The following is a 14,020-nucleotide window of genomic DNA, read 5'->3' as shown; positions in this document are numbered from 1 at the left end:
ACGTCAGCGAGCGGCGCCAGATATACCCGCAGCTCAGGCAGGACGGGTCACGTCACTCCTCTCTTTCCCCCAAAACGTCAGCCAGGCCTGGCTGTGCTGCTGTGAAGTATCTCCCGAATCTGACCACTTCTCGATCCTGCCCTCCTGCCTCTGTGCGTCCCACCGCTGGCAGAGCAATGGGTCCGCGCATTCTATTTTATTTTTCATGGAAAGGCATTTTATTTTAAATATAGCAGTGTGTACATTTCCTTTTGAAAACGGAGGTCAGACCACATCTCTCCCCTGCTCAAAACCCTCCAATGCCATCCCACCCTGCTTGGAATAAAACTCCAAGCTCCCACTGCTGCCCTGTAAGGCCCCGCCTCACCTGAACCTGCCCCGCCTCACCTGAACCCGCCCCGTATAACCTGAACCCACCCTGCATCACCTGAACCTGCCCTGCATCACCTGAAAACCACCCCATATCACCTGAACCCGCCTCGCATCACCTGAACCCCGCCCCATATAAACTGAACCCGCCCCGCATCACCTGAACCCCGCCCCGTATAACCTGAAAACCACCCCGCATCACCTGAACCCGCCCCGTATCACCTGAACCCTGCCCCACATCACCTGAACCCCGCCCCGTATAACTTGAACCCGCCCCGTATCACCTGAACCCGCCCCGCATCACCTGAACCCCGCCCCACATCACCTGAACCCTCCCCATATCACCTGAACCCGCCCCGCATCACCTGAACCCGCCCCATATCACCTGAACCCCGCCCCGTATCACCTGAACCCGCCCCCGTATCACCTGAACCCCCGCTCCGTATCACCTGAACCCGCCCCGCCTCACCTGAACCCACCCTGCTTCACCTGAACCCAGCCTACTCCTGGCCTCATCCCCGCTCGACTGCTCCAGTTACAGGGCCTGGCTCGCCCTCTGACAGGCTACACCTGCTAGCACCACAGGCCTTGTGTTTGCTGTTCCTTCTAGAGCGTCCCGTGGCCGATCCCTCAGTCCATCCCAGACCTGCTCCCACGTCGCCTCTGGGCAGTGTCTTCCCTGACCCCTGGTAGGAATCTCCCCCCACCAAGACTATTGGTTATATACTCTTTCCTGAAACTAGGTTATTCTTCTTTGTAACAAACAGATGTTACCTGTGATGTGTGTATATGGTCTCTACGAGTATTATCTGTCTCACCCACTAGAATGTGAGCTCAGGGCCAAGGGCCTCTCTGTCTTACTACTGTCTCCTAGCGTTTAGAAATTGCCTGTTGGGAACTCACAAAATAGCTGGAGAATCAATGATTTAGTGGAATCCGCCTCCCTACTTAGAAACACAAACATGATCCGTGAACCCTGCCTAAAAAGAGTGAAGGCGGGACAGGGCTCAAGGCCCCACCTCCAGGCCCCCAGCCCCCAGCCTGCCAAGTGCCTTCTCTCTTTTGGCCTCGCCGCAGGGCAGGGCATGCAGGATCCTAGTTCCCTGACCAAGGATTGAACCTGTGCCCCGAGCAGTGGGAGCTCGGAGTCTTAACTGCTGGACCTTCAGGGTCAGGGAAATCTCCCCGCCACAGGCCTTCCGCGCCCTGGCCTAAACCTCACAACTGCCCTATGGTGGGCTTTGCTTCCATCTTGTGGATGGGCATCTCGGGCTCCGAAAGGCAAAGGGACGGGGTCTGAATCCAGGTCCAGCTGCCTCTGGAGACCCTGTTCTGACCTCCAGACTCGCTACCTTCTGCGCCAGGGATGTTCTACTTTTCAGGTCAGGACGGGGTCCCGCTGGCACTGATGCGACAGCCTGAAGGGGCTGTGGACCCTCCTGGGGGAGGCAAGAGGCGGGTGGGAGGGAGAGGGCGCGGGGCAGGAGGCCGTTCTATTCCTAGCTGTTTGTAAACGGCCTCCGGACGACCAGCTGGTCTTCTCTGCCGGGGACCCCAGAGACCAGGAGGGTTCACAGGCCCGAAACCTCCCCCATCTCCCTTCCCCCAGCAGCGTCCAGCCCGGAGCCTCAGCCCTTGAGCCTGGGGGTAAAATAATTAGGCAGAGGCTAGAAGAAACCAGGCCACGGGATGGGGGTGGGGCAGGAAGTAATTAAACTCCCCCTGCCTCCCTCTTTACTGAGCTCCCGGCCACTCTCCGCGCGTCCATCCAGTCCTCACTCCCACCGGCAGTAGTTTTTAACCTCATGAGAGATTAAGAAGATTTGGCGAATACCCAGGCATGAAGTCTGCAGGATTCGGGGAGAGGAGGGCAAGGTCCCTGTGCCACTTTCAGCACCTGGTCCAATTCAACCTCACAGTAACCCTCCAAGGTCACCTGACAGGTAGCGTGGTCGACTCAGGAAGCCACGTTAATGAGGCCTTTGGCCCAGATGGTCCTCAGCACCGTGAGTGTGCTTCCTTCCTGAGGGGACTCACTGAGTTCTCGAGCTCGTAAGGGACAGGAGCTGGGTCACACCTGGACACCTCGGGCTCCAGACACCGGGGGCTCCCCCCACCCCCGTGTCCTGGGCCAGCAAACCGTGGGGGGACAGACCCGTCTTCCTTCTCCCGTTATGCCAGGAGAGGCCTGGTAAACAAGCTCAGGCTGGTCTGGAAAGGCTATTCCTGTTTATCCGACTTGGCAGGCATCGAATATCAACTACCCCCCCACCCCAGATGTCTGACACAGATGCTCGTCTCTTGGGTGGAGGGAGAGGCTGATGGGAGCAGATGGTGGGTGCGGGCTCTGGCCCCACCCTGGCCCCTTCCTGCCTCAGCCTGGGGACCCCGAGCCCCCAGCCTACCCGATCTGGTAGCAACCTCCCCTTGGTCAGTGGGATGCTCATCCCAGCCCCGCCCACCTGCATCCCCCAGCACTGCTGCACTTTCTGCGTGTTCGGGTCTCCATGGTCCTGCCTCCCTGTCCGCCCGGCCCATCCATCCACCCTGCTGCCTCGCTGAGGAGAAGGCAAGCGCCCAGGGGCAGCCCAAGGGTGGCAGCAGGAGCTTCACTTGCTGAAAATTCATCAAACTGAACATTCTATGCATACAGAAGAACCTATATAATACGTGATTAAGAGCAGCAACTAAGACAAACACACGTGGATCCCACCACCTAGTTTAAGAAGTGCGCTTGGGCTTCCCTGGTGGCGCAGTGGTTGAGAGTCCGCCTGCCGATGTAGGGGACACGGGCTCGTGCCCCGGTCCGGGAAGATCCCACATGCCGCGGAGCGGCTGGGCCCGTGAGCCATGGCCGCTGGGCCTGCGCGTCCGGAGCCTGTGCTCCGCAACGGGAGAGGCCACAACAGTGACAGGCCCGCGTACCACAAAAAAAAAAAAAAAAAAGTGTGCTTTTTCACACTCCGGTTGGACAGAGGCAGCTTTCAGATCCAGGGTGGGATTCTGAGCTGGCCGGGCCATCGCCGGTGCCCACTGGTGCCTCCCCATCACGTCTCCTGCCCCTCCGCCCGGCCTCCGGGGCTATTCTGGTTGTGTACCCATTGGGGTTAATCTCCTTAAGCAAGGAGCCATGCCGCCCAGTGCACACGGCAAAGGGCAATGGGACCTGCTGCTGCTGCTGGGCTCTTCTGCTTTCCCGTCGCTGCGGGGAGACCACGGATGCTGGGCTGGGAGCTGAGGCTGCGGGGGCAGGGGCCACAGGGAGCTCAGAGGCTTTTTGGGCCCAGCAGCTACTGGCTCATGGAGGTTCTCGAGTTTTCCCCGAGGGAGAACCCAGAAGGGCGTCCTCCACCCTGGCTGAGCTGCCCTTGCTCCTGCCTGGGCGCAGGTGCTAATCCCAGCCCCCGGCAGGCCAGGGAGGAGGACGGAGAGGCAGGCGGGAGGCCTTCTTTCCCACTTGGGAAGGAAAGAGAACACACGGCTGACCCGCTGGGATCCGGTTCCTGAAACCTGAGCCACGACGACGGTTTCACTGAACCCTTGGCCACACACCTGCCAGGGCCGTCTTCCACCTGGGCGGGAGGACCGGGATGACACACACTGGCTGAGGGCTCTGCCTCTTTACAGGGAGGGAGGGGAGCCAGGGATCAGCTCTGTCAAGCCCACCCTGACCCCCTGCTCACCAGGCCGAGCTAGCACGTGATCCCCAGAACCACACCAGCTGCACAAGAAAGCAGACTCGGCAACAATGTGACGGGAGGACAGGATGGGCCGGGGTGGGGCTGGCACAAGTGGCGTTGGAGGCCTCAGACCAGGCAAGGTGCCTGACACTGCCAGGGGCAGGGAAAGGCAGGGAAGACTCCCCGGAGGAAGTGGTACCTGAGACCCAAGGACAGATAGGAGCTGACCTGGAGGAAGCAGGGGGTGGGGAAGAAGCAAAGCGAGGTCCCTTCCACAGCGAGACCCACCCAGTCTGCATATGAACCTTGGGGACCCCGCCCCAGGAAGAGCCAGAGTGTAGCACCCACACTGGGCCCGCCTTCCACTCTTGTCTCTATGTATTAAATACAAAAACAAACAGCATTTTACTATGGAAGATCTGAAACATATACACAGAAGTAGAGAGATGAGCATAATAGCACAGTGCGGACTCACCACCAGCTTCAACACATCAGCAACTGTCTACCAGCGGACAGTCTCATGTCATCTATACCCTGCCCACTCCCCCCGGCCGCAGTACTTTAAAGCAAATTCCCTAATCCTAGCAGGGTTTTTCCCATAAGTGTTTTAGTGTCCGCATCTAAAAGATAAGGATCCTTTAACAAGTATGCCCACGAGCTTCCCTGGTGGCGCAGTGGTTAAGAATCTGCTTGCCAATACAGGGGACACGGGTTCAAGCCCTGGTCCGGGAAGAGCCCACATGCTGTGCAGCAACTAAGCCTGTGCCACAACAACTGAGCCTGCGCTCTAGAGCCCTCGAGCCACAACTACTGAGCCCACGTGCCGCAACTACTGAAGCCCGCACGCCTAGAGCCTGTGCTCCGCAACAAGAGAAGCCACAACAATGAGAAGCCCAAGGATCGCAACGAACAGTAGCCCCCACTCGCCGCAACTAGAGAAAGCCCGCGCGCAGCAACGAAGACCCAACGCAGCCAAAATAAATAAATTAATTAAATAAATACAAAAAAAGACAAAAGTGCGCCCACAACACCGTCATCAAGTCAGGCGACGCCGGCTCCTTACTCTCTGCTTAGAGGCAGCTCCGGCACCGCCCTCCCAGCCCCTTGGCTCCTGGGCTTCTTGACCCAGACAGCCGACACGCTGGAGCTGCAGTTTTGCCTTCGAACCAGCCCGATGGAGTCGATGGAGTCGATGAGGTGGATGTTCCAGCCTCTCTGTGGGGATGAGGCGACCAAGGCAGGTCACAGTGCGGGACTCTGGTCCTCAGACCACGTGTTCCAAAGCAGAGCTTGTACCAGGCTCGAGTTCTGCTAAGGGTGCTGACGAAGCTGCGTCCCCGGGTTTGTGCCCCCTCCCCAGGTGACACAGGTGACTCTGCCCACGGCCCGGGAGCCACCGAGCTGCATGGGCCCCCGGCCTGGGGGAGGAAGCGGTGTGGGGTGTGGAGGACCGACAGCCTCCCTCCAAGGGAAAAGGCCTAGGGGTGCCTTCCCCACAGGCGTCATGTGTCCCCTGACTCGGACTCTGCCTGCGAGACAAGTGTCCACCTGGTGCTAACCGGCCGGCCGGGAGCGAGGCCTGTGAGGGTGAGCCCCTCACATGCTCTGCGGCCTGAACGCCTTGCTTTGGGATCAGGAGTGTTTCCTGCTTGTGTTTCACCTCCGGGGACCTTCGCAGCTGTGGGCTCAGAGCCTGGGGACTGGGTGCCAGGGGTCCAGTGGGGCGTTGACAGAGGTGCCACCCCCCCGGGAGCGCCTTGCTTCCTTCCGTGCGTCCCAGCAGCAAGTCCCCGCATCCTCTCATTTCCCACCGAGGCGGTAGTATCTACCCAGCGCGTCGGAGCTGCACCTGGACCTTGCCCACAGGATAATAAACGGTAACTGACCAAAAATGCTACCGCTATGTTAGTTCCCGGTGCACAGCAGAGTGATTTGATAGTTCTGTGTGTTACGAAACGACCCCTACCCTACCAGGGTTTTGGCAAAGCTTTAAACGCAGGCCGGGGTGGCAGGGGCAGGCCGGGCGCCAGCCCCCCACTTGCCCCAGCCTCTGCCCCTCTGCTGTTGCTTCCCAACCTCGAGGGGCCACGCGTGCCCACCGGCGGGCGCTGCGGTTAGTGTCCCCGCCGGACGCCTCGCAGGAGTTTCAGGTGATGGCGCACAGGGAGGTGGCTGGCGAGGTCCAGGCGGGGGGGTGGGGAGGCGGCACACAGCAGAGCAGTCTCCCCAGCAGACACTCCTGACCTGGAGGAAGGGTGTCTGCGGAGTCGTCCTCCGGCCGAGGCCAGGCTCCTTTGCCCCAAGAAAACCCACATATGAGCGCACGGCAGAAACCCGGGAAAACCCAGAAAGCCGCTTTGCTTAAGCCCATCCTAGATGTGCGCAGACGCTTCCCCAGCGGTCACCCCTGCCCCTCCTCTGTCCCCTCCTGGTGGCAAAACACCTGGTGGCTGGGAAAGAGCTTCATCCCCCAGCCAAGGGGCCTTACCCCCAAAAGGGGGCCTGCTCCCTCAAGAGGCTCCTCCAGAAAGTGGAGACCCCACCTCCCCCGGGAATGAGACGGACGGGAGCTGTGGGTGAAGGTGCAGACCCCACCTCCCCCGGGAATGAGACGGACGGGAGCTGTGGGTGAAGGTGCAGACCTTGGCCTGTCTCCACTGCCCTGGGAAGCCCATCTGACCAGCTGCCTCACACGGTCCACATGCCACGAGATGCCCAGAGGCCCTGAAAGCGAGCTGTTCTCCACAAGGACTGGACTGCAAGCCCAGTCTCCCTTCCTGCCAGGAAGGTGGGATGAATGGGAAGGAAAAAAGCCAGGTGTGGGCGTCCGGGTGGAGTCAACCCGACAGTGACCACCCCAAGGGCGTCCCCTCCAGCTCCCAAGTTGCTAGCAGCCCCGCGTGATACGTGGGTGCAGGTCCCCCCGACACATCCGACCTCTGCTTCATGAGACGGCAAATAGGGGTAAGGGGCTCACACGGCCAGTTCAGGGGATGACAATCGGTTCTGAAACATTGAATCCTTTGCCAGCGAGAACTCTTCTTCTAAGGAAAGAGCATCCTCATCGCGCGTCGGGGTTTCCCCCCTCCCCCTCCCTCCCCTCCCCCTCTTCTCCCTTCCCCCTCCCCCGCCCCCCGCCCCACTCACATCTATGGACATCTCCCTCTGGATAAGCTTCTTGGTCTCCTTCTCGCAGAAGTTGAGCATGGCTTCCCGGTTGTACACGCCCGTGGACGACTTCTCCGTCTGGTTCCTCTGGCGCAGCCCCACGGGGACGCTCCCGTCTGGGTCCACCACGTCCAGCTCCTTCTCCAGCTCCGCCATCTCCTCAGGAGACAGGGTGGACAGCAGGCTGTCGATGTCGGGGTCCTCGCTCACCTGCCGGCGATACTTGGCTACCTTGGACATCTTGGCAAAGTGGGCTGCTGCTCTCGTGAGGGCTGCGGGGAGGTCCTGGTGGGCCGGGACGGGGTGCGAGCCGATCTGGACAGAGCAGACCCCCAGCTGGTCGAGGACCTCGGCTCCCCTGCCCTGCCTGCTGCAGGTGCCCAAGTGTGAACGGGGGGCAGCAGCCTCCCCAGTCCCAGGGCTAGTGGACCCGGGCTGGTCCAGCCAGCAGCCAATAAGGCCCCATGACGGCCCGGCCCTGAAAGGAAAGGCCAATCCCCGGGCGGGGGCGGGCCTGCCTCGCTGTCAGAGCTGTTTGAAACTTGAGGACATTCCAGGGAATCTTGGAGCGCTGTGTGACCAAATTTAGCACAGAGCATTTAGCCTTTTAAAGACAAGGGGGCCACGCAATGAGAAAAAGATATAATACAAAAATGCAGAGGCTGGCAGAAGCAGGCGAGAGCCACGGAGAGCCAGAAATGCAAGCAGACAGGACGCGGGCTTCACGAGCGGCCAGCCCCAGGCCTGCCCTGTTCAAGTGCACACGTGACGCCTCCACCCGGGGTGGACGGCGCTGTGGTCAGCACGTGCTCCACTGACTCCTTTCTACTGTATTTGGTAGTGTGCTGGGGACTCCCCAGTGTCTACAGCCCCAGGAAGGAGCTCGATTCCAGGAGCCCCGAGCCACCCGGCCGTTCTCTCCTGCCGAGGAGGGCCCAGTATCAGAGGCCCCCGCCTGCCGTGGCCACTTCTTGAGAGAAAGTGAGAGAGAGAGAGAGATAAATAAATCCTCACTGTGTTCCTAGACTGAAAACTGGCAGGCTGTTTGGGCAAGAAAATGTGAGGTGCAGTAGGTCAGGGAACTCTGACAGGGCTGTCGGCCTCCACGAGCTCTTGGGAAGAGGGTTCCCACCTCCCTCCGTCCCGTCGGCTCCCTCCTCTGCAGGGGCACCTCCCGTGGGGGCAGCAGGAGGGGCAGCAGGACCCTACCATGTGTAAATCCGGGGAAATATAACTGGGCTGTTGGGAGAGACCCTATTGCAATGGGTCTGGCAGGTTTCGTGAAAGGGCTTTCACTGCTCATCCCTCCTGCTGCCCTGCACAAGGCGCAGGGACATTCAATCTCCTGCCACAAAATCCCTCTAGAAGCCCTGCTGTAACCCACTGCGTAGCGCCTCCGATCTTTCCTGGCGTCGGTCCACCCTAAGCCAGAGAGAGGCAGTCACCCATCGGCATCCCTGCTGACGCCAGGGATGGTCTGGGAGAAAAACTTGGCCCTGGCGTTGACCGCCGGCTGGTCCCGCTTCAGGAGGAGCTGGGGCTGGCTGGTGGGACTGGAGGGCAGAGGCGAGCAGGCGGGCCGAGGGGAAGTGGGAGGAGGGGCTTGGGGGCTCCTGGGGTTGTTTCTTTTCAGAGGCGGGGCGTCCGTGGGCGAGTCGTGAGCATGTACTGATGAGTGCGGACCATGTGGCAGGCACCGGTCCAAGAGCAAGGGATGAAGCTAAAGGATAGAAAATCCATGTGGTCCCCGGCTTCCTGGAGCTTACAGTCTCCCAGTGAAGACAGTTAATAAACAAGTAACTTCGAACAGTTTATGAAAAAAAAAGAAGAGTTTACAAAATGCCTCAAAAGAGCAGTGCAGGGGCCGCGGGGAGCACGACAGGGAGGCTGGTTTCACAGCTCAAGCGCGGGCTCCCCGGGCGGCCGACCTGCTTGGGTCCTGGGCTCCCTGCTCAGCCCACGTGGGGTTCTGACCCAGCCACCTCCTTCTCTGAGAGCCAGCTTCATCACCTATAAAACAAGGACAGCGCTGGTGCCAGGCGCGGAGAATGGTTGTGAGCGTTACACGTGAGCCACGCGGTTGACACGCCTGACGGGCAGTGGGCACACAGTCACTGTCTGTAGGCGTCATCATCACTCACTTCTTCTCCCGGCCCAGGTTCTGTTCTCCACGCCCCACCTCCTCGCTCACCTTTGTCTTTCCGTCCTTCAGCAGAAACCACCTTCAACACACATGCACGCATACAGCACACGCGTGTGTATGCACACTCATCTCCTCACCTCGTTCTCATCATTCACTCATTCATTCATTCAAGGGCGCTAATTTATATCTCACCCGGCCAGGCGCTATAGGGGGAGAGACGCAAGAATAATTACAGCGTGGTCATTCTCTTTTAAATGTGTCCTCTATTGAGGTAGAAAACTTCACGTACTAGAAGGCAAGGTGAACCAGGAGAGCAAGAAGCAATGGCCTAGAGCCCGAGGGAGACACGTTAACCTCGTGGGGAGGGTCAGGTGGCCCCCAGTGGGCACGCCGAGGCCTTGGGCTGGCCTGGGGCTCCAGGGCGCGTGGACAGAACTGTCTCCCCCCAGGCCCTCACGTCTGTCGGCCTCTGCTCTCACTTCCGCCCAGAAGAGGCCTGATCTCTGGGGCCACCCCAGCCAACCCCTTGACCCCGCCAGCTGAAAGCAGCTCTTTCCAGCCCCCGGCGACTCTCCCTTCTCCTCCCAAAGCCGAGTCACTCAGCCCCGGGCCACCTGGTTTCAGCAGCTAGTCTCCTCCCCCTGGTTCTAAACTCAGAAAACAAAGCCAGAGCTTCCACACTTCCAGGCAGGACTCCCGGCCTCCCAACCAAAGGTTTCTGCCCAGAAGCCCAGCATGTTCTCTGCTTAGGTCCCACGATGCCAAACAGCTGGCTCTCCTGGTGTGACTCGTCCAAGGCCTTTTGCTCCTAGAACCCAGGCTCCGGGCGTGGCCCGCAGACCCTGAAAGCCCAAAGGCATCACCTGTGGGGCCGGAGGACTTGGGCCCCTGCGGCGAGGGACCACCGCCCCACGCACTCTCCAGGGGCAATGGTCATCCCAGCTCAGAATCCACTTCCACCCAAAACAAATTCATCTTGAGTATCGGGATTATGGGATGGCCTCGTCCCCAGAGAAAACCCAGCATCGCTGTGCCAGACGGAAGGGAAAGGGACCCCAAACTCTGGCCAAAACCTGTGTACGTGTCGGGGGACGGGGACCAGAAGCAATTAACTAATGCTTAGGGTGGCTCTCGGCTGGCCGAGTGGCCCCAGGAAAGTCACATTTTGAGGAATACAGGGTGGCAGCATGGTGTAGCAGATAAGGCCACGGGCTCAGGAGTCGAATGACGTGGGCTCAAATCTGAGATGTGTGACTTTGTGTCAGCTATTTAACCTCTCTGAGCTGCAGGAAATGGAAAACGAGAATCTTAAAAGTACCTTGAGACAAAAACATGCTGCACAGGGTTATGAAGGTATTAAATATATCAAACAAGGTGACATGCACAGAGCGCGCGGCACAGCGTCAGACGCTGTAAGCACTCAGTGTTCGTGCTCAGTATACGACCACACCGGCTTTCTCCTTTTCAGGGAGCCTGGAGGTCTCTCTGGAGTAGCAGACTTTGTCTCTGAAGCAAGCCGCCGGCCTGGCCCCGCGCCTGGGATGGGCAGAAGTGGCCAGAGGAGAGCTCGGAGACAGACCACAGGCCGGACACGTCTTCCTGCAAGGAGGGCAGGGGGAGGAAACAGGGCAGAAGAGAGACAAGAGACTGCCTCCTCTCTCCACCCACGGCGCCCCAGCCCGGCTAAAACCCCAAACAGGCCCCAGTCACACACTGGAAGCCCAGACCCAGAGCTGGCTGTGGTACCAGCCTCACTTGTCCACGGCAATCTGACGGGCCAGGCGGGGCTGGGGGTCTGGGGCCACGTACATGGCCTGTGACCTCCTGCTGTGTGGAGCTCTTGAGGTCCCCAAACCTCTGGCTCAATGGAGCCCAGCCCACTGGGGGCCAGGACCCCCTAAGTGGCAGGCGCGTTCTGAAAACGTCCACCCCTCTCCGAGGGTGCGGTCTGGGTGGAGAGAAGGGTTCCTCCCTCGCGCCCCTCACCCAAGCTGCTTCCAGCCTGTTCTTCACCCGGTGAGCTCACCGTCTACCGAAAAGACAGCATCCTTCTGGAAGGAACTCTCTCAGCTACTTGAAGAGAAAACTTTAATACATCATTATTACCTGGAAGGTAGACAGTCTGCTCCAGGGAGGGGAGGGAGAGAGCTGTCCCTTCACTATCCTTTAGCATAAATACACCTGCTCCAGAGGAAGTCATGTCTGGAGCTGTCCCAGGCGACCTGCTTACAGCAACGCTCTCGGACAGAGGTGAGCTTCTGATGCTCGGATGTGTAGAAACGGGAGGGGTCTGTGGAGGACTGTCTCCCAACACACAGCAGACCCTCCCTCTGGCTCACACCACCTCCACGGCCGGGAACTTGATCCCCTGAGAAAGCCTCCTTCTCCCGCTTCTCGAGTTTCCTACCCTCCCAGTGGGACCAGCAGCCCACCTGGTGACAACGCTGAGTCCTTCGTGCTCCTGCGCCTCGTCGCTGGCATCCCCTCTCCCTCCGACCCCCTCACCCAGCAGAGTCCTCCCAGTCTTCAGGCTCCGGCTTGACTGCTCTTCTCCCAGGACCCTTTTGCAAGCACGCGCCAGCCGCCAGGGCTCTCTCCTGTCCGGATGCCGCTAGCATGTAGCACATTCTCCGTCACATGCTGGCATCTTATAGTTTTGACCCGACAGCTATTTCTCAAGGGCTTATTCTTTCTCTCCAAGTACTTTTGAAGACCCCGAGGGGAGGAACCACATGGATACTTTTAGTATTCTCTGCACCCCAGTCCTTACACTAAGGCAACTCTGAGCACAGGGGAAGGGGCTTACCGTTGATTTGGGATTACCAATCCCTGTTACTTTCTCGGTTCAGCACAACCTTTGTACCCTTAATATCTATCAGATGGCCCTGTCCCCAACCCTAGCCTCTGAAAGTGGTCCTTCCCAAAGAAAAAAGACAAGAGCAGAAGACGAAGGAAAGCTCATTGTGGGGTGAGGGACGGACGGGGTGGGCAAGAGGCATCAGAGTCACTGCTGGACCCGCCACCTCACAACCCTCCACGTGGTTTCTGAGGGAGGATCTTCCTTCCTTCACTTTGTTGGGTTGGGGGAATCTCATAGCAAAACGGGCCCCGGGTCACAGCTCTTTCAGTTCACACAGGGAGCTGCTTTCCCCAAAGCAACACCCGGAGGACCTGGGTTGCAGGGTTCCAGCATAGCCTCACACTGGGCCCAGCACACCGACTTTCACCAAACGTGCCCAGGGGTGTTGGGTCACCATCTCAGACTCCCCTCCCCTTCAGGCCAGGTCCCTCTCAAGGACCCCACTTCTTTCCTCTGCTGGTCTTGACGTCATTCCTTCATGTCACTGACCGTTCAGCTCTGCAGACGTCTTGAAGACTCACTACACTCTTTTCTTCCAAGATGGATAGGGATATTTTCCGGGGGTGTGGGGGGCACGGGGGCAGCTTCCTTCTCTAGCCAAAGGCCAAGCCAAGTCCTAGGCCTTGCCCAGACCCAACTGTCCGCTCCACCCTGTTATCTGCTGCAGTTACAGAAAACAGAAGGTGAGAAGTCCAAGAATGCTTGCTGGCCACGTGAGCAGTGCCCTCCAAAATGCAAGGCTGCTCCAGGAGAGGGACTGTTGGGATGAAGTGAGCCGGGTAACCAGAGCCTAGAGTCTGGCCCTGACTCAGCTTTGCAAACTCAGCAGCTTGGTATGATCACCGTTCCTGGTGACTGCTTTGATTCAAGGGAACCAACCTCACAAGAGGTGAGTGCATAAACCAATATAAACGTCGAGTGGACAGGAACAGTTATGAGCATTCTCTCTTAAAGGAAAATCCATTCAGAAACCAAATAACAATCAGAAGACTGCATAATGAATATGGAACAGGAGCTAAGGGATATTTCCTCTGGGTCCTGGTGAGACCAGAACCTCATGAGAACGCAAATCTCTAGTTACTGAAATACTTCTGCCCGCTAGGACCCTTGCTGCCTGGTGACTCTTTCCAGGTCCCTGGTTGCCCATCTCCCACATTCTCTTCAGGCTGTCAATTAATTAGATTGAAGCGTTCTTAATCACAGTCACATTCCAAATAAGCCCTCTTGGACTTAGGCATCCGAATCACAGGACTGGTTTGAACTGTTCTTTTCAGTATGAGACACATTTTACTGACAGTCTTCATTTGGTTCTACGGAGGGTTCAGTTTATTTGCTCACCTTATTTCCAAGATTTTGGAGGGAACGTCACTCTTCCTTGCAGTTTCCTATTATTTATTACACTCACTTTCCCAGGAAAAAAATATATACAAGTTTTAAAGTCAACCTCAAAAGTGCAGGGTGAGGAAGAGGTCCCGTAGCATCTGGCACATGACAGGTTTTGCCGGCTGCAAGCTCAAAGGGCCCGGGGTCCCCAGTCTTTTGCTACCTCTTCTCTGAGCTAAACACCCCTCACGTCTCCCGGTGATCATTTGGAGTGCGGTCTGAAAGAGGCTTCGTTGTCGCTGTCCCTCACGTCGAGGACCCCCACGGGACACGAAGCTCCAGATGTTCAAACATTTATGGAACATCCACTACAGTCCGGCCCCGAGACTCTAAAGGACTCGGGCACTGCCCGCCCTAAAGAAGCTCCGGGTAGTCGGTGGGGCTTCACCAACTCTGACGAAGTAGGCAGCATTTAAT

At 58.4% G+C, this 14,020-nt stretch overlaps 1 protein-coding gene across 1 annotated transcript in view; it reads right to left on the bottom strand.

Annotated features, from left to right (window-relative positions):
* The window catches only part of LMOD1 (leiomodin 1), a 33,566-nt gene extending 25,950 nt beyond the window's left edge, over nucleotides 1–7,616 (bottom strand). The window contains exon 1 of the mRNA XM_079926946.1: nucleotides 7,197–7,616. Coding sequence (XP_079783072.1) covers nucleotides 7,197–7,457 — 261 coding nt within the window. The 5' untranslated portion in view covers nucleotides 7,458–7,616. The remainder of the gene's footprint in view (nucleotides 1–7,196) is intronic.
* Between the last annotated feature and the right edge of the window lie 6,404 nt (nucleotides 7,617–14,020).

The sequence above is a fragment of the Stenella coeruleoalba genome (genome assembly GCF_951394435.1).
Source record: "Stenella coeruleoalba genome assembly, chromosome: 1".
Lineage (NCBI taxonomy): Eukaryota > Metazoa > Chordata > Mammalia > Artiodactyla > Delphinidae > Stenella > Stenella coeruleoalba.
The sequence above is the reverse complement of the archived record's forward strand: the minus strand, read 5'-3'. Positions and strand labels throughout refer to the sequence as shown.